The sequence below is a fragment of the Dama dama genome, chromosome 19 (genome assembly GCF_033118175.1).
Source record: "Dama dama isolate Ldn47 chromosome 19, ASM3311817v1, whole genome shotgun sequence".
Classification (NCBI taxonomy): domain Eukaryota; kingdom Metazoa; phylum Chordata; class Mammalia; order Artiodactyla; family Cervidae; genus Dama; species Dama dama.
The window spans coordinates 23,135,951-23,159,820 of NC_083699.1; the positions used below are offsets into that span (position 1 = coordinate 23,135,951).

The 23,870-nt window shown below is 35.5% G+C and overlaps 1 protein-coding gene across 9 annotated transcripts in view; it reads right to left on the bottom strand.

Annotated features, from left to right (window-relative positions):
* The window catches only part of PHC3 (polyhomeotic homolog 3), a 79,949-nt gene that overhangs the window by 35,192 nt on the left and 20,887 nt on the right, over positions 1-23,870 (bottom strand). For 6 of the 9 annotated variants that reach the window (XR_009697098.1, XM_061168301.1, XM_061168299.1 and 3 more), the window contains 5 exons: positions 19,338-19,496; positions 17,033-17,131; positions 10,340-10,586; positions 2,035-2,906; positions 1,699-1,746 (listed from right to left, as the gene is read on the bottom strand). Coding sequence is in view for 8 of the 9 variants with exons in the window: in XM_061168301.1 (XP_061024284.1) it covers positions 1,699-1,746; positions 2,035-2,906; positions 10,340-10,586; positions 17,033-17,131; positions 19,338-19,496 (1,425 nt within the window). In the remaining variant the exon portion in view is untranslated. The remainder of the gene's footprint in view (positions 1-1,698; positions 1,747-2,034; positions 2,907-10,339; positions 10,587-17,032; positions 17,132-19,337; positions 19,497-23,870) is intronic. The other 3 variants (XM_061168305.1, XM_061168300.1, XM_061168306.1) reach the window with 2 other exon arrangements.

Genomic DNA, 23,870 nt, shown 5'->3' on the forward strand with positions numbered 1-23,870 from the left:
TTACAATTTCTCTTTAGTTCATAACTATTCTATAACTAACAATGGCTGCCAAACTTACCTCAAAGTACATCAGCCTCATCTGTCTCCCTTCCCTAAATAAACTGTGGAAAACATTTATTAGTTCTAAATTATCTACACTCATCATATCCTATTTATCATACCCAAATATCAATGAAAAATCTTTAAAAAAAATACTGATTTTACTATGAAAATTCACTTATGTTTGAAAATTTCACATCTATTATTTAGAAGTAAATACCTATTATTTCTCTTTAGAAGTAAACATCTCTCTACCTTTAAACATTTGAAACAACCTGGAAACTGAAGGAATGAGTAATTCATGAAGAAATCTGATGGTAAAAAAACAGATTCAATAAAGGTAATAAAAGAAAAATACAGCAATGTAATAAACAGGCTATGGTACTCAAAAGTAAAGTTAACATGGAAACATATATAACAAATATAACCATACTAGTGATAGCAAAGAAAACTCATGAAAAAATTCCAAAAATTAGGTAACATAAATTTTAAGAAAAAAGCACAAAATTAATAGAGGGCAGAAAATAACAAGATCTTAGATATTTTTAGCTTTAATTTAATGCAAGTGTTCTGTTTCTGATATTTCTATCCCCAACAGTCCTCAAGATTTGCCCTAACAAAAATAATTAGAAAAATCAAAGGCATAGAGAGGAACTTTTTAACTTTAAAAGCCAATTCTAAAAATTGAGAACTTAAATTCAAATTAAATTTGATTTCTCTGAAGGTACTGTACACCTTAAAGACTATGTTTTTATGTAACATTATCCATTGTAAACTCTTCAAAAATCCATTAAAAGAAAATATTGAAATGCAAAGTTATTTCTAGATGGCCGCTGTTACCTTTCCAAAGTTCTGTTCTGAATAAAAGTGGAATTCAACCACTTCACGCTTATCAGTCAGAATAACAAGAATGAAGAATCTATAAATTTGTATCCTGAGAATCAAAATGTTTTCCATTAAGGAACAGACTTTAAAACTCCTTTCCTTTCTGAGCTAATGGTTATTTTTATTTAAGTGATAAGATCTCTTCAGTGAGGTTTGATATAAATCTCCTTTGGGAATACTGTTTTCCTCAGTTATAAATTATAAATTTGATCATTCTAACATTTAGAGACCTTATTTCAATTTTATTATAAATTATTTTATAAATTTTAAAAGTCCTTTATAGAATGTTTAAAAGACAAATGTTTTTACAGAATAATTTTGCTTTCTGGGCAATATGTGCCATTTTTAGAGGTTTATTTTGATAAATTTCACCACAGTCTCAGTTATTCAAAACTTTTACTCCTCTCAATGAATTTTTTTATTCTCAGTATTCAACTCATCATTCTTAGCTTTTTAAATGAGAAATATTTCAAGTACATGTTTTCCCTTAGTAGAAATTTAAAAATCAGAAGTTACAATTCTAAAAGATGGACTACAGTTAATGTTTGTTTGCAAAGTTGGATTCTTTCCTAGAGTAACTTTTTTTTACAAAATTTTAATTATAAAACGTAAGTTTACCAAAAAATTACATCATACAAGCATACCTCCACCTTGACGCAAAAGCCCCATAACGGCCTATAACTGCAGAATGCATACAACCAAAAAGGTTAGCTAGATAAAACCATACGTTTAAGAACATACAAGCCAACAAAGGGATCTATGAAGGATAATCACCTTAAGAGAAAAAACTTTGTGCAGATGACACTGGTTCAAATGCATTCCCTTGGGGAAAAAAAATCAACTCTGTAAAGATAGCAGATGGATTTGTTTAAATAGTAATAAAATTAACGAGGGACTTTAATAACCATCACAAATTATCAAGCATGCAACCATACTACAACAAATGGCTTTTTTTTTTGGCCCATATAGCACGTATGTCAGACACTGACAGATGGAAATTTCAAGCTTTTTAAATTCATAGGCATTTAGATCTAATGATAAAACACAACGTGGGAGAAAACTGTTTACTTTCAGTTCAGCAAGAAAGTCAAAGAGCTTCCAAGGGCTTACCACTGGTGGATCAACAGGTGCTGGTGGTTGTACTTGTAGGTTTACCGCAACAGTCTGTGGAGGAGGAAGAGTCTGAAATGGCAACTGGACCAAAGCTTCTGCAGCTGGAAGCTCCTCTTCAGACACCAAAGCATTCTGCACCAAAACCTGACCCTGGGATAGAATTTCAGGCTGCACTTGTAAAGATTGCATAGATTGCAGGGGCAGTGGTGGAATCTGAGCTGGAGGTGATGTCGACATCTGTGGAGGGGTTGCAATTGGGATTGGAGAGGACTGCAGGGTTGAATATTGCTGGTGTGATGTTGGAGACACAATCTGCTGACCTGGGGACACCAAGGCAGACTGCTGAACTGGACCAATGTGTACAACAGGGGAAGCTGGAAGTGGAAGGTGGGATGGAAGATTCAGCTGTGCTGTAGGTTGCACCTGATTAGCCGTGGACTGCTGCAAGTTTGACCCTGGCTGGAGAGCTGATGACACAAGAGGGTGTGGCTGAATAAGTGCTTGTGGATGAATAATTATAGTAGGAGACTGACTTGGTGAATGAGGTGGAGGAGGAGACACCACTACAGACTGCTGTGCTGACTGTGACTGGCTAGGAGACATTGCCAGAGGAGGGGGATGACTCTGAATTGGTGAGCAATGCTGTGACTGGGAACTGCTGGGGGCTGGAGGCAGGCCGTGGTTTGGGAGTGGCAGACAGTGCTGGGAGGGCGGTGGGTCTTGAGTTGGACTTTGAAGTGTGATTGGCTGAATTTGTTGTTGCTGCTGCTGTAGTATCAGCTGATGATGGGAAACTTTGGGAGGTGGTGAATGAAGAGGAATCTGTTGATGTTTTATTAGAGGATGAGGCTGAATTGGAGGATATGACGCTACGAGAGAAAAAAATGACAATTAGTCTTTATTTCAAAAACATCACATACATTTTAAAATAAATCTAAAGGAGGAAAGTTTTCACATCAGAAATCTATAACGAGTCTTCCTAATAAGAATGATTCAAAAATGTAATGACAAACAACTTTTCCTTGAAAAACTACATGATTTCATAAACGACACTGTGATAAGTTCCAAAAGAAAACTGCCTAAAACAACTGATATAAATCCGAATTTACACATGATTTATTCTTATTAAATTTTAAAGGTCATCAAATATTTCCAATAACTTTTAATAAAGTGTATCCACTTGAATCATTCTTTGGCAAGAAGAACATAACTAAACAAGTATCTTTATATGATACTACAATAACTCTAAAATCATAAAATAAAGATTGCATCCTTTTTAATCCATGTCTAAACATTCTTCCAACTAACAGTCACTTACTTAAAAAGCTTCCAAAATAAGTTCCCAAATTTAAACCAAGATAAACAGTTGGTACTATCCGACCCAGGAAAATTTTTGTATAAAAAGTTAATTCAGTTAAGCAAAACATGTGTGTAACTCCTACAGAATGATTAAATGAAATTTAACGATCGTGAAATGAAATTTCAGAGGCCATTCCAAATCTAGGACAGCACTAGTTCTGTTGCAGAAAAAATAATACCGTCAGTCATGCTGTCTAGATAAAGGATCTTGGTTTACTTCTCTTCTTCCCCACACTCACAAAACCCTACAGTAAGTAATAACATCAGTTTTTTCCACAAAGGAGTCACTCATAATAGGAAAAAAAGTATATATATACATACACACATATATATATAAGAATTAGCAAAATCAAGTACTAAGTGGTTTCCACATCATTATGCCCCTTCTGTATACTGGTGCGTATGTTTACATAGAGGGAGATGCTGCTAAAATCCTATCTAAATAATGGAAACTGGGTTCACTAGAAGATAAACTGAAAAGACTGCTTAATATTAATATCATGTATCAATTGTCACATTTAAAACATACCGAAAGACAAAATTTTTTTCTCAATCTCAGACTGTAACGTCTTTTATTTTTAACACTGAACCCCATTTGTGACAAAAACGTTATAAAAAAATTCTAACAACTTCTTTCAATCTTTTTGCATTTGGTTATTATTTAAAATTCTGGAGATTCTTAAAAGAAATTAACATCTGATTAACATCTCAAGAAAGAAGCATTTAGAAGGTTTAACAAATGCCCAAGCATTGTTGAAATCAAAATGGAAATTAGATAATAATCTTCATATAACTTCATATAACCAGACTAGCATTTCAAACTAAGACTGAAAATTTTACATCACCACCTTATAAATGTGTTGGTAAACACTCTATATTACAGTCAATGAAATCTTGGCTTTGTGTACAGTACCTTTCCACTGAGGGGCTTAAGATGCTTTCACATAACTTTCCTTTGTACTTATAAAATGTCTGTGGAGTAGGTATTATTATTGCCCTTCTCCAGATAAGGAAATAGAGATTTTGTGAGCATAATAGCAAAGGCCCATTTTACTTCAATTTTTTAAGTTATAATTAAGATTTACCATATTCTTGAAATACAATGGAGACTATGGTCACAGGAATAAAAAGTCTCTCTGTGCTCTAGCAAGTAAGCAAACTTTGTTTCCTAGAGCTGGTAATTCACTAGAGAAATAGTTATCCTTTCACCTAAATTAAGCTTTTCTTTGATCAGACATCAGAATGTGTCTATATATTTTATATTAGTCCTAAGTCCAACTGACAAGCACATATACTATAGAATAACTGTGAAGATATCTTAAACAATACTTCTGTATAAGAAAAGTCTTAGTGCTTTGAAGAATATGACATTTGTTAATTTTTCTTATTTTAACAAACACTTTAGTATTGTCAGGTAGTCTACAAAGTAGAACCTTTTATTATTGCAAATAATTATAAATTATTAAATATATCATTTCATTCCATAGTTACTACAACCCCATGAGGTAAGATAGGTACTCTACTAATCCAATATATTTCAGATGAAGAAACTCAATAATCAGGTGACTTGCCTGCCATCACCTGGCTATTAAGGGGCAGCACTGGGCATAAAAGAAGCCACAGTCCCGGCTGAGTCTGGGTTCTGACTACGGTCCACATGTTTGTGTCCCCCAAAATTCACATGTTCAGTTCTTACTGTGACTGTTTTTGGTAATGGGGCCTCTGAGGAAGTAATATACGGTTAAATAAGGTCAACGGGCAAAACCCTGACCCAACAGGAAAACTTGCTATCCTCTTCTCACACTCAGAGGGAAGACCACGTGAGGACATACAAGGTGGCAGCCATCTGCAAGCCTGGAAGAAAGCGCTCACCAAAAACCAAAACACTGCCAGCTTTTGATCCTGAGCTTTCCATCCTCCAGAACTGTGAGAAGATCAATTTCTGTTGTTTAAGCTACCTAGTCTATGGTATTTTTTAATGGCAATCTAAGAAGACTAATTAGGCTTTCATTAAGTCCTTCTACATACTGGATTAATATCTGCAAACAAGCATATTTTTTAATTAGATTAATTTCATAAAAGCTCTAAAAACTGCTATTAAAAAACTTGAGTTCTAATACAGCTCATGATAATTTCCAGATATTTGGTTAAAGTTTGCCTTTATTTTATATATTAAGAAAAGGATTAATAAATATCAAGCGGGAATTTCATTCTCAAGAAGAAATGCTGAAGAAAAGTAAATGATTTTAGCACCCTAGAAATGTATGTAAGAAAATAATAAACATGTCTATTATAATAAATATTAGACTGTACATTATGTTGGAACACAAGTAGATTTTTTAATATTTGAAAGTGACCTGCAAACATTTTTCCCATTGAAGAAAAGGACAAATTACCAAATCAAGAATCTAAAAAAAACATTTTAGCTTCAAACTAATACCCCACCAGCAAGAGGAGAAAATCTAAAAGGGCAGAAAAATTATAACTGTTGCCTTGCCAACTTAGAACCAGGTATTAGGGGGTTCGAAGGGATTGAAAATCGAAAAATGAATCTCTTTGCTTGAACTAACGCTGACAGACTTTGTACCTTTCTCTTTGGAAGGAAATTAACCTCCCGTTCATTTAAACTATAGAAATCACTAGAAATTTTCCCCTGAGCAGTCATTCCAAGCACAGTGAGTCACTGCCTCCCCACACTAACTCCTTCTATCAACACTGGCCAAGGAATTACCGGGCAGTCCATGGATAGGACTCTGCGCTTTCACTGCCGAAGGCACTGTCCAAGGTTCAACCCTTGGTCAGGGAACTGAAATTCCACAAGCCACGCGGCGTGGCTAAAAATAACCAAAAAACAAAACACTGGCCAGGGGCAGGTATGAGGCTAAGAACGCTCTATACAATACAGTACAAAAAACCTGTTACCAGGCCATACAAACAGCAGGACCTGGCACCGAGATGCTTATTAAGAAGAATTCACATGTAACCACACTATCAATGGATTTATTATTTTCACATTCTAACAAGATCTTGAGATTATATGATATAGAGAAAGTTGGCAATATTAGCACAGAGGAAATATGAAAAAAGAAACAGGTTTAGATGGAGGGAAGGCAAGCTTCAGCAGTGTATTAATAAAATGAAACTTTAAGAAGTAATGCATAGAGGGCAGTTCAAGATGGTGAAACAGAAGGACGTGTGCTCATCTCCTGCGAGAGCACCAAAATCAAACAGCAACTAGCTGCTGAACAAACATCAACAGAAGGACACGTCAAAAAAATATACCTCATGTCCAAAGAAAAAGAAGCCTCAGAAAGATGGTAGGAGGGGCACAACTGCAATCAAATCAAATCGCATAACTGCCGGTGGGTGACCCACAGACTGGAGAACAGAAATACCAAAGACGTTCTCACACTATTGTGAAGATTCTGAACCCCATGTCAGGTTTCCCAGCCTGGGGATCCGACAAAGGGACTGGGAATCCCCAGGGAATCTGGCCTTCAGGGCCAGTGGGATTTGATTAGAGGACTTCCAGAGTACTGAGGGAAACAGACTCCAGTCTTGGAGGGCACAAACAAAATTTTGCACGCACCAAGACCCAGAGGAGAGGAGCAGTGACCCCACAGAAGACCAAAATCAAAACTACCTGCTAGTGTTGGAGGGTCTCCTGTGGAACCGTGGGTCAGCAGGGGCTCATCACAGGCACAGGGGCACTGGAAGGTACTCACTGGCATAAACCCTCTTGGAATTCACCATTAACCCTACCATAGAGCTCACAGACTCCACTGCTGGGTCACCTCAGGCCAAACAACTACCAGGGAGGGAGTGCAACCCCACCCATCAGCAGATAATTGGATTAAAGCTTTACTGAGCAAGGCCCTGGCCACCAGAGTAAGACCCAATTTTTCCCATGCCAGTCCCTCCCATCAAGAAGCTTACACAAGCCTCTTAGCCTCTTCCATCAGAGGGCAAACAGAAGAAGCAGGAAGCAGCAGTCTCATAGCAGCTAACAAAAAAACCATATGACAGAAAGTTAATCAGCATGAAAAAGCAGAAAGTTATGTCTCAGATGACAAGACAAGATAAAACCCCAGAGAAACAACTCAATGAAGTAGAGACAGGCAATCTTTCAGAAAAAAAATTCAGAATAATGGTAATGAAGATGATTCAGGATCTCAGGAAAAGAATGAAGGCAAAGAATGAGAAGATGTAAGAAATGTTTACCAAAGACCTAGAAGAACTAAAGAACAGAGATGAATAACACACTAGAAGGAACCAACAGCAGAATAACTGAGGCAGAAAAAGGGATAAATGATCTGGAGAACAGAATGGTGAAAATCACTGCCACAGAACAAAATATAGAAAAAAGAATGAAAAGAAATGAAGACAGCCTAAAAGACCTCTTCGACAACATTAAATGCACCAACATTCACATTTTAGAGGTCCCAGAAGAAGAGAGAGAAAATATTTGAAGGGATAATAGCTGAAAACTTCCCTAGCATGAGAAAGGAAATAGTCAATCAAGTCCAGGAAGCACAGAGCCCCAGGAAGGGTAAACCCAAGGAGAAACACCCCAGGACACATTACTGTCAAACTGACAAGAATTAAACAGAGATAAAATATTAAAAGCAACAAGGGAAAACAACAAATAACATACAAGGGAACTCCCATCAGGCTATCAGCTGATTTCTCAACAGAAACTCTACAAGCCAAAAGGGAATGGCATGATTATTTAAAGTGATGAATGGTAAGAACCTACAACCAAGAAAACTCTACCCAGCAAGACTCGCTTTCAGATTTTATGGAGAAATCAAAAGCTTTCCAGACAGACAAAAGTTAAGACAATTCAGCACCACCAAAACCAGCTTTATAACAAATGTGAAAGGAACTAACTTCTCTAGGCAGGAAACAAAAAACAAGGAAAAGAAACCCAAGACAGAAAATAAACCCAAGACAATTAAGAAAATGGTAATAGGATCATACATATTGATAATTACCCTAAATGTAAATGGATTAAACGTACCAAAAGACACAGATTGGTTGAGTGAATGAAAACATGTACATGTATGCACTTCCACTTACCACATCACTCTACTTGACCCCCCAAATTTTATGTAATTATTTTATATTGTTAAGCTAATCATGTTCCCATTATAGCTTGCAACTGTAATTATCTTTTATTTTTTGTCTGGCTATTGATTATGAAAACTGATAAACATCTTTTCCTACTGTGATTATGTAATGATTATTCACTTAATATCATTGTATCATGATTGGTCAACAGAAAAACAGAACTCTATATCACCAAAACTAGGATCTAATAGAAAAACCTGTAATCACTTTTTAAAATGCAGATGCATTACCAGAATTATCTTGAAATTTTTTGAAAAATACAAATGCTCAGGTATTGCTTTTGTTCTCCAGAGTTCCAGATATGTTTCTAATGAGCAATCATGTTTAAAAACAATTGGACTATATGATGATCTTTTATTTTTATCTAGTCAGTTTCACTTTTTCTATTTCATATTCAATGCTCCCATTCAGTTTATATTCTCCAATTTCTCCATCTCTTTTTTTATGTTCTCTCAAGCCTTTATCAAGTGTAGTAGAAAAGCTTTTGTATAAATATGTATAATATATATTTTAGAAAACTTATGAATTTTTGTCTAAGTAAAAAATTATGACATTTGATTCCACTTGTTTGACTTAGTATGAATAGAATGCTAGATTTCTAATTTAAAAATAGATATGCAACAAGCAACAAAGGTTTACTGTATAGTCAAGGGAACTATAGTTAATATCTTGTAATAATCTATGATGGAAAATAATTTCAAAAATAATATATGTGTATTTGTATAACTGAATCACCTTGCTGTGCGCCTAAACATTTTAAGTCAACTATACTTCAATAAAATATAGATGTTATAAAAAGTATTGCATAATTATAAAAGGATAGAAAGAAGATACTTACCTGATGAGGCTGGATCAAAGGAAGATTTTTTTTTTTTTTTAGGTAACATATATGAGGTGCCTAGCTCAGTGCATGACACACACACACACACTTTCAATAAACAAATTAAACTGGTAAAAACATATGTAGATATATTAAGAATAGGAGAGATCTAAGTAGGCTTAAAAAGCATAACAAAGGATCCAGCATGAGGGAGACAAAAAGCTGCTTTAACTATCAGAGAAGGTCAGGAACCAGTTTTTAAAAAATGCATTCAATGACACAAGGAAATAGTGCTAACTCTAAAGCAGAAAGCAGGTAATTCCTTATCCTACTAGAATTGAAGAAAACTCAAAACCGAGAAACTCTGAGATGAACAGAAGACATGATAAGGAAACTCACTCTGCATAGCCCTAACACTTTCAGCATAAGAACCATGAAGGAAGAGTATCTATAGGTGGCAAAGGGAACAGACATGGGTTTCAAAGGCTGACGAGAATAAAAACAACTTGGTTCTCTGACATCTTCCTCTCAGAGATGAAATCAAAGATGGAAAAAGAGCAACATGGTGAGGAAAATAATTATGCATAATCCTTATTTTTGGAAAGTGATAAATTCCTCCCACTAGTCACAATTTTAAAGAAAAGTATATACTTGCTTTTTAAAAAAGCTTTTAATTTTGGACAAGTAAAGCATATTAAATAAACCACAGGCAAAATTTTTGTAAAGCTAACAGGTTTTATCCATACAACAGGAGACTAGCACACAATGAAGATGTTAATCAAATGTCAACTGACCAAAAGAATCTATTGTAATGCTTTAACTGTTGGGCTCTTCTTTTTTCAAGCTATACTACTGAAACATTCTTTTGTTAACTTATAAAATTCACACTTTATAATGTTTTAAAAGTATTCCCGTTCAAGTAATATCTTTTGTTTTGCTCTGCCTGCAAAGAAAATGAATAATGCAACTATTTTCAAGAAAAGTTTTTCCCACCTGGTGCTATTAACTGGTGAATACTTGATGTCCGGGTGACAGCTGTGCTTCTTGACTCCAGACTCGGGCTCTCTCCCTTCTTGTTACTTTCTGGAGAAGGATCTCGTTGGCTGATTTTAGAACTGGTCACTGTTGTTTTGTTATGACAAATTGTCAATGACTGAGTTTGACTAGTACTTTTTGGCGGACCATTTTGTGAGCTAGATAATACACCCAACTTCTGGCTGCGTAATGTTAAATTCTGAACCTAAGAACCACACAACAAAAAACAAGGATGAAACAGATGGTATTAATTGATGTGGTAATCGCTACCATTGTAAGAGTGACAACATATTTATAGTGCTTTTTTATACATAAAGTTCCAAACATGTAAAACAACTAATTAACCCTGAAGGAAAGGGGAGTTGTTATTCTAATTAATGGTACCTTAAACATTAAATGGCAATTTTTTTTTAAAAGACATGAAGGAAAAGAATCATTAAGAACTAAATAGACTATATATACATATGGCAAAAGAACTATGAATAGGAGGAAATTACCCTGTAATTTTACCTGCATTTTACCCTGCATTTTAAAGTTACCAGGTCAGAGACAGTGAAAGGGAAGGAGAAACAGGAAGAGCATTCCAGGCAAAAGGGAAAACTTGAGCCAAGTGGCAGAGGTGGGAGAGCCCAGGACATAGAGGGAAGAGTGAGCAATTCCCTCAACTTCACTCTTGAGTTCTCCAAGTCAGCACTGAGAAACATTTCAAGCCTACAAGCCCCTCATAAACTTGTGAGAAACTACTACACACAATTAGGGGAGTGTGAATACAATATTGCTATCTTAATAAAGATCAGAAAAGATATAACAAAAAAGTTACTAGGTCTACAGAGATTATCTACTATCTCTATAGACCTAGAAACTTTTTTGCTATATATATATATATATATATATATATATATATATATATATATATATATATAATAATAGATAAGAGATTATAAGGGAACACTAATCTTCTAAGATATTCATGAAATAACCAAACCCACTGTGATAATTACTAAAAGCATTTCCACTAACTAACTTTAAAGAGTGAGATTTTGTTGAGATGGTTATGAAACACTCATTTGCCCTCGAGAACCGGACCTCATGAGCTGGAGAGACTGCGCATGGCACTGAAATGCTCTGTTGTGAGGACGCCCATCTGTGTGCACAGATAGATAGTTGTGTCCCACTTTTGGCGACCCCCTTGACTGTAGCCCGCCAGGCTCCTGTCCATGGGATTCTTCAGGCAAGAATACTGGAGTGGGTTGCCATGCCCTCCTCCAGGGGATCTTTCCAAACCAGGGATCGATCCCAGGTCTCCCACACTGCAGGCCGAGCCACCACGGAAGCCCAACTCCTGTATACACCAGGGCTTCTAAACACTGCCAGTCAGGATGGTGGAAAAGATTATCCCAACTACTCTCATCTGAGGTTTATAACATTTTAAAACAGTAAGAGAAAATGCCTCTTCTGGATGCCTAACTTTTTGCCTCTCTGGAATGAATGCACCAAATATATTAATGCTAGGAAGGGAAACTGAAGTAAAAGAGATTCTAGGGTGACAAATATATTGCTGCTTTATGAATGTTTGGTCTCTACACCAGTACCATTAACTGATGCGCGATACCTTCTCTTTCCAAGTGCCAATGCAGTGTTCAGCCAACAGCAGATGCTAAATAAATGTTTACTTCAGTGCAGTTGAAGTTTTACTCAGTTCTAAGTTACTTGAAAGAATTTTCTAAGTGAGACCATATGGAGCATTTTCTCTGATTTTTCTCAAATATTTCACAGCAATGTAAACACACTGAATCACTGCTGTATTACTGAAATTTAACACAAGAATAAAACATGCTGAAATCCAGATTTCCCAGCTCGCCACTCAAAGTCCCCCACTGTCTGGGCCCAAACCGCGTCAAGCCCTTTTCCACTATTTCAGTTCACAGTCCTCATTTTCTAGCCAAACTCCTCTGCTCGTCCTTCTCCAAACACACCTTGCACTTTCTTCATTTAGAGCCCTCGTTCAAACTCCCCTTGCCTCAATGTAGTCTCCTGAAGTCCAACACACTGCTCAAAACCAGTTAAATTTCTACTCATTCTCCCAAAGAAACCTCTCCATGTCTCTGGTTAGAAATAATTTATCTTCCTGTCTATACTTTTCCCATAGAATTTGGATCATACTGGCCTATATCACTGACAAGGGTCTAGCTTATTTTAGAATTAGTAATGTCTGTGTCTGTGACATACTGAGGCTCTGACTGGCAGGCTCTCATCTCTGACATTCATTTTTTTAATCCCCACAGTTCTGGCTGCAGACTTAACAGAAACTACACAAGTCTGAAGCATTCTCCAATATGTGATTCCGAAATATGTATGACATGAATTTTGTTAAGTATCTTGTTCTATTTATAGTTTTCTTAAGCTAACACTAAAATCTGTTCATGTTTAACTAAAAAAAATCTCAACGAATGTCTAGCAGAGGAATATTAAAATCTCTCAGGAAGCAAGGGAGAAACAACATAAAATTTAACATGTGCCATAAATAATACATAAAGTGGACCACCTCATGATGATATTCAAAGGCTGAATTATAGCCTGAAAAACAAAACTTTTCTTCAAATTAAAAGAATATTCAAAGCAAATGAATATTTGACACAATGAACCCTTAACCTGCAGCAGTCCATTTAATATACTTTTTTCTTCTAGTTTTCCCTTTGTTTTCTGGAGTTCTGAAAGAAAGTGTGTGTATGTATATTGTATTTTATTTATATAAATGAATAAACTTCAGAATATGGCTTTACTATCTATGGTCATCTAAGCTTAAATATTTACAATAAATTTCAAACATGTAAACTATACTCCTGAAGTATATACAGAGCTAAACGAGCTGTTAATAGAAAAATCACATGTTCAGATATCCTTGACAGAACTTCACTTTTAAAAAGAACCCACCCTTTCTATGATAAAGAATATTATGGCATCTAATGTCCAACTTTAATTTCATCTGAACTTTTCCTATGATCACTTTGTAGAAACTTTCTGACTTAAAAGAGTCTACCTCTCCCACAAAATATTCTTGCTAATTTCACACCTCACATTTTTATAGTGGATTACCCAAATACTCACTTGTTTTTTAATTTGGACCTAACTATGTGTGAATTATCGCAGCATCTCTTCTTTGCAGATAAGGAAATTAAGAGTGCAGAACTATTTCTAGCATCTAAATCTAAAAGACTGTTTTCTCCTCAATTCTTACAATATTTCCCTGATAGCCTTACTAAGATTTCTTACTATTCCATAGCATACTTTTAGTATTATGATAACTTTCTGAAAGATTTTTTTTTCAAGGTAAGGATACTAGATGGAGCATTTAAAACAGTAAATAAGGGTAAGATAGTCCCAATTTCTTATTTTTTACAGTGTGCTATAAATTTTATTACTAAGGAAAAATTAACTTATACTGACGTTTGTCAGTTAAGAATATTAAAACTTCAAATTTGGCATTTCTCAATTTGAATCAAAATATTTTAAAAAACTGCAAATATATGTTTAAAAATTAACAAAGTGGAACAGAAATTCTTCAAACGAACAGTCCTGAACTTGAGGAAAGTTACCACTGGAAAAGTCAGATTACTAGAGAGCCACATACCTATAAATATCATATCTGGACCCAAAGAGCTAATTCTATACATTACTTTAACTATGTTCACATTAAAGATGCTACTAAAGACAATGCAAGACGTTTTCTCCATGAGAACCCACAAAACAGACTGTGCTCTATAGAGAGTTTGTTAATTGTATTTTCCTAATAACTGGTTTATTTTACCTTGGAGACTGCAAATTCTTTATATGGTTGTATTCTTTCTTCACTATTAGCTACGTAAAAGCTAAGAACCGAATTTTTGACTCATCTTTAGACACTGTATAACAAAAACAGTAATTAGTAGCATGTGATATTTTATGTGCCAGGCACTATGCTGAGTGTCTATTCCTTGTAACAACTCTGAGCTATCACTTCCAGTTTAAGGGGAAGAAATTGAAGCTCAGCATAAGTAATAACAGCAGCTAACATTTAGTGAATGCTAACTACATTAACAGAAACTTGTTTTTCATTTTATTAACCTATTTAATTCTCATTACAACCCTATGAGGCATTATAATTATTTTATAGTTATTTTACTTTATACTGTTGAAACTGAAGTGAGAGTTTAAAGATAGAAAATGAGAAGGTGGTAGAACATGTATTTGAACCCAGAGAATCTGGCTCCAGAGTCCAAACTTATAAACACCATGCTATGACCTGTCCAAAATGAATCAACTGGTAAGTGACAAAGCGACTTGCCAAAGTCCGCTTATAAGCCCATGTCTTCCGATTCTTTCCTCTGCAGAGAAAGTACTAATGAGTACCTATAAGATTCTAGGCACTAAACATATATTACTCTTCAGCTTAACCCTACAAGTATGTATAACCACTAGAGATGTTTGGTAACTTGTCTAAAGTCACACAACTAATAAATGACTGCAGTGGAAGTTGAACTTAAGCCCATGCAGGACTTCATGCACTTAAGTTCAATGGCAACCTAACTCTAAGCTCCATGCCACTTTATAATTCTGGAAGCTGATAATGGTCTAGCTCTATTAGGTTTTATTAAAAGACAAAAATAGGAAGATAATTACTTCAATAAATTCACTCCACAAAGAGACATTTAAAGTTTAGAGCCCAAAACATCTTAATGTTAACAAAGGTCTCATTTTGTAAACATGGAAAGTGATGTATACAAATAAGGAACTATAGAGGGTCACATAACAATTAGGAGAAACCAGAGTTTAACTGATCACCACCTTTATATGCTGATATATGAAAACAGACCTTTCTGATGAAAAGAAAGAGATTCCATGAAAAATACCAAAGAATATTACTGCTAACTCATTTTGTACCTTTTACCAGATGATTGAGATTATTAAAATTACAAAGCCAAGGATGACCTTATTAGGATATATTAAGTTCTGCCATATGCAACCCAAAATACTAACAGTGGAAAAATACAAAATTATATCATACAATATAAGTCTATTCAACAGCTTTAATTAAAAATGTACTCGATTTCATTCATTTTTATTAACCTGAGGTGTAATGTACATACAATAAAATGAATGAACCAATGCATTAAGTTTTGACATATGTATACATGTTACCACCACCCCAATTAAAATATAGAACATTCCCTTCACTCATGCCCCTTCCCAGTCCATCTCCTCCACCTTCTGCTCGAGGTTATCACAAATCCGTTTCTTTTTCACTATAGATTAGTTCTGCCTGTTCTGGAATTCATATAAATGAAGTCACAAAGCATGCACTCTCTGATATCTGGCTTCTTTGACTAACTATGTTTCTGAGATGTATCAGTAGTCTGTTCCTTTTTATTTCTGAGCAATATTCCACAATATGCTTATCCATTCACCAGTTAAAGCAGACTGGTAACTTCCAATTTGGGGCTATTCTCAAAAGAGCTGCTATGAACACTCATTTAAATATCTTTATGTGGATATGTTTTCAAATCTCTCAGGGTAAACATCTAGAAGTGGAATTGCTGGGTCACATGTTAAGTATATGTTTAACTTCACATGTGACAGTACGGCTGCTCCACATTCTTGCCAAACATGGTATTTTCAATCTCCTTCATTCCAGCCTTTCTAGTGAGTCTACAGTGATACTCACTGTGGTTTTGGTTTACATTTCTAGAAAGACTAATAATGTTGAGCATTTTTTTCATGTGTTCATTGGCCTTCTGCTTATCCTCTTTTGTCAAGTGTTGAATCTTTTGCCCATTTTTAACTAAACTGTTCAAGATCTCATTGAGTTTTACACCTATTTTATATATTCTCAATATAAGTCCTTTGTCAGATATTCTGTGAACATTTTCCCTCAGTCTGTGGCTTGCCTCTTCCTTTTTGTAGCAATGTCTTTTGAAGAACAGTTTTTAAATTTTGATAAAATCCAATTTATCATTATTTTTTTTAATGGCTAATTCTTTTTTTTTTAAATGGCTAATTCTTTTTGTGTCCTATCTAAAAGAGCTTTGCCCACCCTAGAGCTACAAAACTATCTCCTTTGTCTTCTTCCAGAGGTTTAATAGTTTCGTCTTTTGTCTTCAGGTCTACATTCTAGTTCTATTTTATTTTTGTGAATGGTGTAAGGTGAAAATTAGTGTTCCATAGAACCAAACAAAAATAAAAAATTGAGTGATATCCTACTCAATTTTTTAAATTTAAAATTTATCCAACTCTGTTTTTTAAATTAAAAATTTATCATTTTTAAATTCAAGAGCCATCCTGACTTAGTTATTACTTAACTGTTTGCAAAGGAAACTGAAGAATGCATCTCACATAAAAGCAGTTCTGCTTTACAATAGAACTGAACATAAAATGTCACTGCAAAAACACATTAACTTTACTAATGTCAAATAAACTAAATATCCATGTTTCATGACATTATAATTTCTACAGAACCAAAAAACGTTCTTGAAGTTCTCACTATATTAAATGTTAATCTGAAATGTATGACAAAAAGCACTGAACCCATCAGTAACTTAAACACAAACGTACGCTTATCTTTAACCTGAAGACCCAGACCTTGGAGTACCAAGTCACGAAGCTGGACAAGCTCACCTGAGTAGCTGCAGACTGACAGGAAGATGACGATGACGACGAGACAACAGGAATGTCAGACTGTACAGCAGCCACAGTGGTAGCGGGTGTGAAAATCAGCTGTACAGACAGAAAAACCAAAAAATACCCTAAGACAAAAGAACATGTCCCACACACAATGTATAGCAGGCAAGAGAGACTGAAATCTGAGACAGAAAGACAATGCAGGTTAGGACTGTCTCCTACGCAAAAGGTTTTACATGACAAGGAGAAGTTTTTGATAATAGAGAACTCAAAAGGAAAAAAAAGAAAAAACCATAAACATTTCTCAAACAGTTCATGATTCTGATGAGTAGAAAATAAATCAGTGCTCAAAAAAGAAAATGTATTTTGGCAATATAAAATCCACATACCAAATTTTTCCCCAAGTAAACTATTAAAACTTTTCCTAGCTCAAAACTATTGTGGCAGGATTCCTAAAATGGAAGTTGTAATAGATAACCATTGTCACTGCTCTTGAATGCAAATTAAATTTCAGTAAGAAACATGAAAAGAAACACCAAGAAGTCTTTTCAGTCCTCTTTACCCCCAAAGGATAACTATGCTACATACTATACTATAATATTTCACTCACCTACACAGGATCTGTGTGTAGTACAAACCTAGGTTGCTCTTGATTTTAAAAGTATTTGTAAAGAAATATTCATTCTAAGTGTAAATGCCACAACATGTCAAAATTCAACAATAAAACAGCTTGCAAAAAAAACTTTACATCAAAAAAAAAGATATACTCTATTTAATTATCACCATCTGTTTAATTTTCTAATACTGAAACAAGGCCATTAATTTAAAAAGGCAATACAATCCACTTAGAGATTACCCAATCCAACTTAGTAAATTATGACAATTGTTTCAAAGAACCTGTGAATATCTCAAAATTGCATTAAAAGTTATACAATTCCTCAAAAACCATTTCTGTTTAAATTATCAATTAAGGGATCTTTTAAACTTCAGTTCTTTAAATACTAAATTTAAGTGAATTAAACAACAAAGTTTAACTTTCACAAGAAGGATTCAATACAAACAGCTAAAAGATGTTCTATCCAGCATGAACCACATGAAACTGCCAGCTTTAAGGTTAAAAACAGCCGAATAGCAATCATTTCAAATAGTTTCCCTAATTGTGAAGTGTGTGTGTGTGCTAAGTCGCTTCAGTCGTGTTTGACTCTGCGACCCTATGGACTGCAGCCCACCAGGCTCCTCTGTCCATGGGATTCTCCAGGCAATAATACTGGAGTGAGTTGCCACGCCCTTCTCCAGAGGATCTTCCCGACCCAGGGATCTAACCCTGTCTCTGACATCTCCTGCATTAGCAGGTGGGTTCTTTACTACTAGAGCTACCTGGGAAGCCCAATTCTGAAGCTTATTGTTGATTACATAAGATCTCATGGGGGGGGCGGGGGGGGGTGCGGTGGGAACAACCAGAAACATGGTCATGTCTACTGAATAGTCTATAAATAGAAAGAGAGTCATTATCACTGCTTCCCATTAGAAATATGATGGAGACTTTCTCTGCAATTTTAGTAAAGAATTGGGAATCCATCTATATATTTAGTTCACCGGATATAAAAATATAAATAAATTCCTATCAGGGATAAAGATCTTCTCTAGCAATCTGTAAAGACATCAAATAAAGTAAATGTCAACCAATTTTACATTCCTTAAAGCTCAACAAATTAGGAAATCAGTAGCCAAATTAACATTCTTATATTAACCAAAGATTAAAGTGATCATAAGAATATAAATCAGCTTGCAGATTTTAAGATGGGAATAACCAAAGTTAAGACTCATCTGGTAAATTATCAAGAACTTCAACCCAGCGTTCAGAAGATTTCCACAATATAAACTGTAATTAATAGTTAAAACCATGTTTTTAATGTTTCTAACAATTTCATCAAATCTAAAATGTCAAAGATACACAGTGATTTTATATATCACTCTAAGAACCAACTACAAGATGCCAATTATAAAATGCATCTCAGTTTTGAGATGTTAAAATACGAAAAAAGGTTTGAAATCAAAGAAATTTGATATTAAAAAATAATCATTCATGTTACAGAATGTTAGCTACATCAAGAAGGCCTACTAATTTAAAGTAGAATTTTTCATGGCATGAACGTGTAGAGTTAATCACATACACACAAAAAAATTGTTAAAACATTCCTTAAGTATTAAAAAAAATGCCTCCTACTGCATCAAATCAAGAAACATTTTGATCTCTCTCAAGTTTTTAAACACTGAAAAAATCTGGTAGCTCGTATCTTACCATTTGAGCTCGGAGATACATTTGAGCTTGGCTTGCCGTTAGGGTAGGGGAGGTACTCCCTAGTAACATAGTCTGTTGGGTAATACTGCCACTGGTAGAACTGGAAGCCTGGGAACGGCTTATTAACTGTGCAGGTGTAGGAGAAGTAGAGAGGTTGATCTAAGGAAGAAAACATATCAGGTCATAGGCTTCCATTTCTTGCTTCCATGTCATTGACTTTCACCAAGTTGCAGTTAGGCAATCAATGGTATATATTGTGGCTAAGGAACCTAAGAGAGGGCTTCATCTTTGACAGACCTGTCAGTTCTCAGGTGATTATTTGCACATATGCAAACAACAGCACGTATGAGTTAGTAATCAGGACAATTTTTAAGGATATTCTCATTGTATTTCATAAGACTCCAACATCTTAAAATATCATTTCTACTTCCCAAAAATTAGGGCTATTGTTCCATTATTTCAATATTCCACATAATAATTTAAAACATCTGAATCGACAGTTTATATTATTTTGTCACTTTCTGTCACATTTTGAGGGATTTCTGAAACGAATAAAAGTTAAAACACAGATAATCCATTCACATGTATAAAAACATACACAGAACTAGTATAATCTCTTTCAAAAGTTCTAAGAACAGAATTGTTACTTGTCATACAGATGAAAAACTCCTTAATATTGGTTACAAGATTAAACTATAAAAACTAAAACTGTTGTTAAGAATAAATTAGTGCATGGTCTAACTCTAGGCTATGAGACAGACTAGTAACTAGTTTCATCCGTGAAGGCAAACGGGGCAGGACAGACAGGGAGCAGGGCAAAGGGACACACGTAAACCACTACATCATATGTTGTCCATTTAAAAAGTATTTTTAATGATAATTAAAAATCCAGCCTCTGGAGAAGGCAATGGCAACCCACTCCAGTATTCTTGCCTGGAAAATTCATGGACAAATGAGCCTGGTGCGCTACAGTCTATGGCACTGCGGAGTCGGACACAACTTAGCAACTGAACAACAACCACACACAATCAGGCAGATTGTGATTTGGGGAAATAGTTCTTGATGGAAATGTGACATAAAATGAAGACTGAAGTGACTGAGCAATATGGAATACAGAGTTTTGTAAGAAATTAACATTTGTGTACAGAATAATAACTGCAAATATTCAAACAATAAAGTCCATGGCTAAAGGGAAAAAAAAAACCCAACCTCAAATTCTTTTCATGGACAATGCAGAGAATAAAATTAAGAAATTAAAAAATAAAAAATAGTTTATCAGACTTCTGATTCGAGGAACAAGGCAGATTGAACTAATTCATCCATGTGCCCAAATGTACTCACTGAAAAGGAAGATCAACATTAAAAATTATAATAATATGTAGCTGAACCCAAAAAAGGGGAGGGGAAAGGGAAATTCCCAGGAGCCAGAAAGAAAGAAACTCAGATACAAGATCCAAGTAACAGCAAGGCAACCTAGGGCTACTGGCCCACAGAGCTAGAAGACCTGATTTTGAGCCAGAAGTCAGTCTCCTTCTGAGCCAATATCCTCAAAAGGGCTCCTCAACATGTGAAAAGAAGCTGGGAAAGCTCTCCCCATGTGTCCTGAAAAGCAGCAAGAAAGCTTGTTATGTGCCCTGTTCCCAGTGGAAGGAGAGAGGTTCTTATGAGAATCAAAACTCCAGGCTTGTGCCATATAGGGGTACACTACCTGCACAGTTCCATAATCTATCCCAAAACATCAGCATTTGTACTAAAGCAGGACATCTGTTAACCTCAACAAGTGACTGGAGGGAGCTGAGTGAAGGTTATACAGGGGATCTCTCTGCACCGTTTCTATAACTTCTTGAATCTAATTTTTAAAAGTAAAAAGTTAAGAAAACTGCATAGTGGGTACGTGAGTTGGTTAACTAATTCTTGAAATTTATTTGTATCTTTTAAGTATTTCTTAGTTTTAATAAAATATTGTCCATGGAATTTTCCAGGCAAGAATACTGGAACAGACTGCCATTTCCTACTACAGGGAATCCTCTCGACCCAGGGATATAACTGGCAACTCTTGTGTCTCCTGCTTGACAGGTGATTCTTTACCACTCACAACACCTGGAGAGCCCAACTTAAATCTGTAATTCAGTGCATAAATACAAGTAATAAAATATAAAAAATTATTCTATAATCTGGCTTTTATTCCTAGCACACCAATAAAATCCCATTAGCAAAAATCACCACTACCTTATGACAAATTCAGTGGATTCTTCTTAGAAATCTCCTTCTCTTTCAATCTTCTTTACCAGCTCTTTCTAGCCCACCCCCAAACTCTTCACCTTTGTTCCCAACACTCTTCCTCTTCAATTCCTAGATTATCCTATCTACTCCCATAGTTCGGAATAATTCAATCCTAAAGATGCTCAATCCTTGATGACAAATCCTTCCTCTCCAGGTCCAAATAAGTAACAGAATACATCTTTCTGGATGTCTCTTAAACTGACTCAAACCCAACATGTTCAATCACCAAACTCATTATCATTCCTCCTTAAACCAGCTTCTCCTCAAACGGCCACTGACATCTTCTAACAATCGCCCAAGACAGACTATCTGGAAGTCGTCATAATTCCTCCCTCTCCTATAACTTACACACAGAATCAGTCACATATCTTACTGTTCCTACACCTCTCTCTTCCTCAATTTCATTCTGACTTTGAATCACTTTTAGTCTCTGAACCCACAGGAATTCCAGCTACTTTACGAGCTGCCAACTGATCTCCCTGCTTGGAATATTATCTCCTCTGACTTGCGAGATAATCCTTCCCTGATTTTAATTAAAAAATATTAATTAACCATTTAAAAATCCCTGATAACATTCAAACTCCCCTGACTACCGCTCTAGTATCATCTCTTCCTACTCCTCCATACGGACCCTTCACATTAGTCATATGAAGCTACTGACAATGTCGTAACATCTCAGGCCTTTGTGGCCTGGCAACAACACTCCGGACCTAATTGAGCATCACCTATGACTATACGCCACACCTCTTCCCCACCCCGTGTAGTAAATAATCCCTCTCAAAAATCACCTGCTAAGCTTTTTAAAGCATCCCTATATCCCACAGTAGAACTGACTATTCCCTCTCCCTTTATGCCTGTTATCTTCTATAACTTCCATATACTTCTGGCACATACTTCTCTCACTCGTCTAAACAATGATTTTTTTCAATGATTTTTTTAAGAGTGGGGTCCATGTGTTATTTATCTTCATATATTCAATATCTCTAAGAGAGCCTTCAATCAATGTTAATTAACTTAATGAATGCCATGTTATTTTAAGGCATACTTCATACTTTAAATGTAATATCACACAGAGTGAGCATGCGTGTGTTTAAGAAGAAAAATCAATTCTGGTACAGCCCCTAACAAAACACAGTAAAAATGCAGATAGTGTGGCGATACTAGTTTCACCTCTACTTTCGATGTGCTATATAATAAATTATTAATAACCTCCCACAGAAAACATATTCTTTTTCTACACCACTCCACAAATGTTTTTGGATAAACCCTTGCCCCAAAGATTAAATCACTTAGCAGAGTAAAACTGGTCCATGTTTTCCGACTCATTTTGGCATACAGGGTGCTTTCCTATACCCTGAGAGCTTGTTAATTTGGGTCACTCTACAGTAATAATGCCTTGCCACTTTTTTTCAGTCAGTGATTCTTAAAAAATAAAATAAAAAAGGTAGGTAGGTACGTAGGCAGGAAGGAAGATACTCTAATAAAGGACAGACCACACACTCTTAAAGAAAAACATAAAGAAAAACACTCTTCTTAAAAACTGACTGGTTGATAGCTAAAGTGCCTGAGAATACTCTGTAAGGAAGTAGAACAAAAAGTATTTACAAATAGAAAGCTTTCTTTTTCTTAAAAAAGAAAAAAAAAAAAGGAACTAAGAAACTCAACAGTAACCTCCGAGCCACCTGCATTTCACTTTGTCGAAGTTGTGAGGTCAAAGAATAAATGTTTATTTTAAAGTTCCAGATGGCAAGCACCATTTCACAGCATCTACTAATGAAGGCGTAATCCATAAGGGCAGGATCAGCATCCAACCCTGCAAGAAATCCTTTCCTTTCCAGAACTGATATGCTCTCCTCTATTCTCTGCTCTACTCTGCTCATCTAAACCAGATGCCCTAAACTCTTTGCATCATCTTCTCTGTCACTTCTATCTCAACATTCGTTAATTCCCTTTCATTTTAAAGCCTTGGCCAATCCTGTCACCTCACAACCCATCCCCACACTCCATAAAAGATCTTACTTCTTTAGCCTTAGTACTGGAAGCTCTCCCTCTAATGACACTACAAGTCACCAAAGGAAACCAAATCTACCAAGAAAAGTCATGTAACTTCCAGCCACTCCTTGGTGCCCCCAATAGGGGGTTACACAGAGTACTCCCTGAAACCAAAGCCTATTTGAGACCCCACTACAGCAATTTGACTGATCAGAATCCATAAGGTATATCTACAGAGAGACATAGTACACTGATATT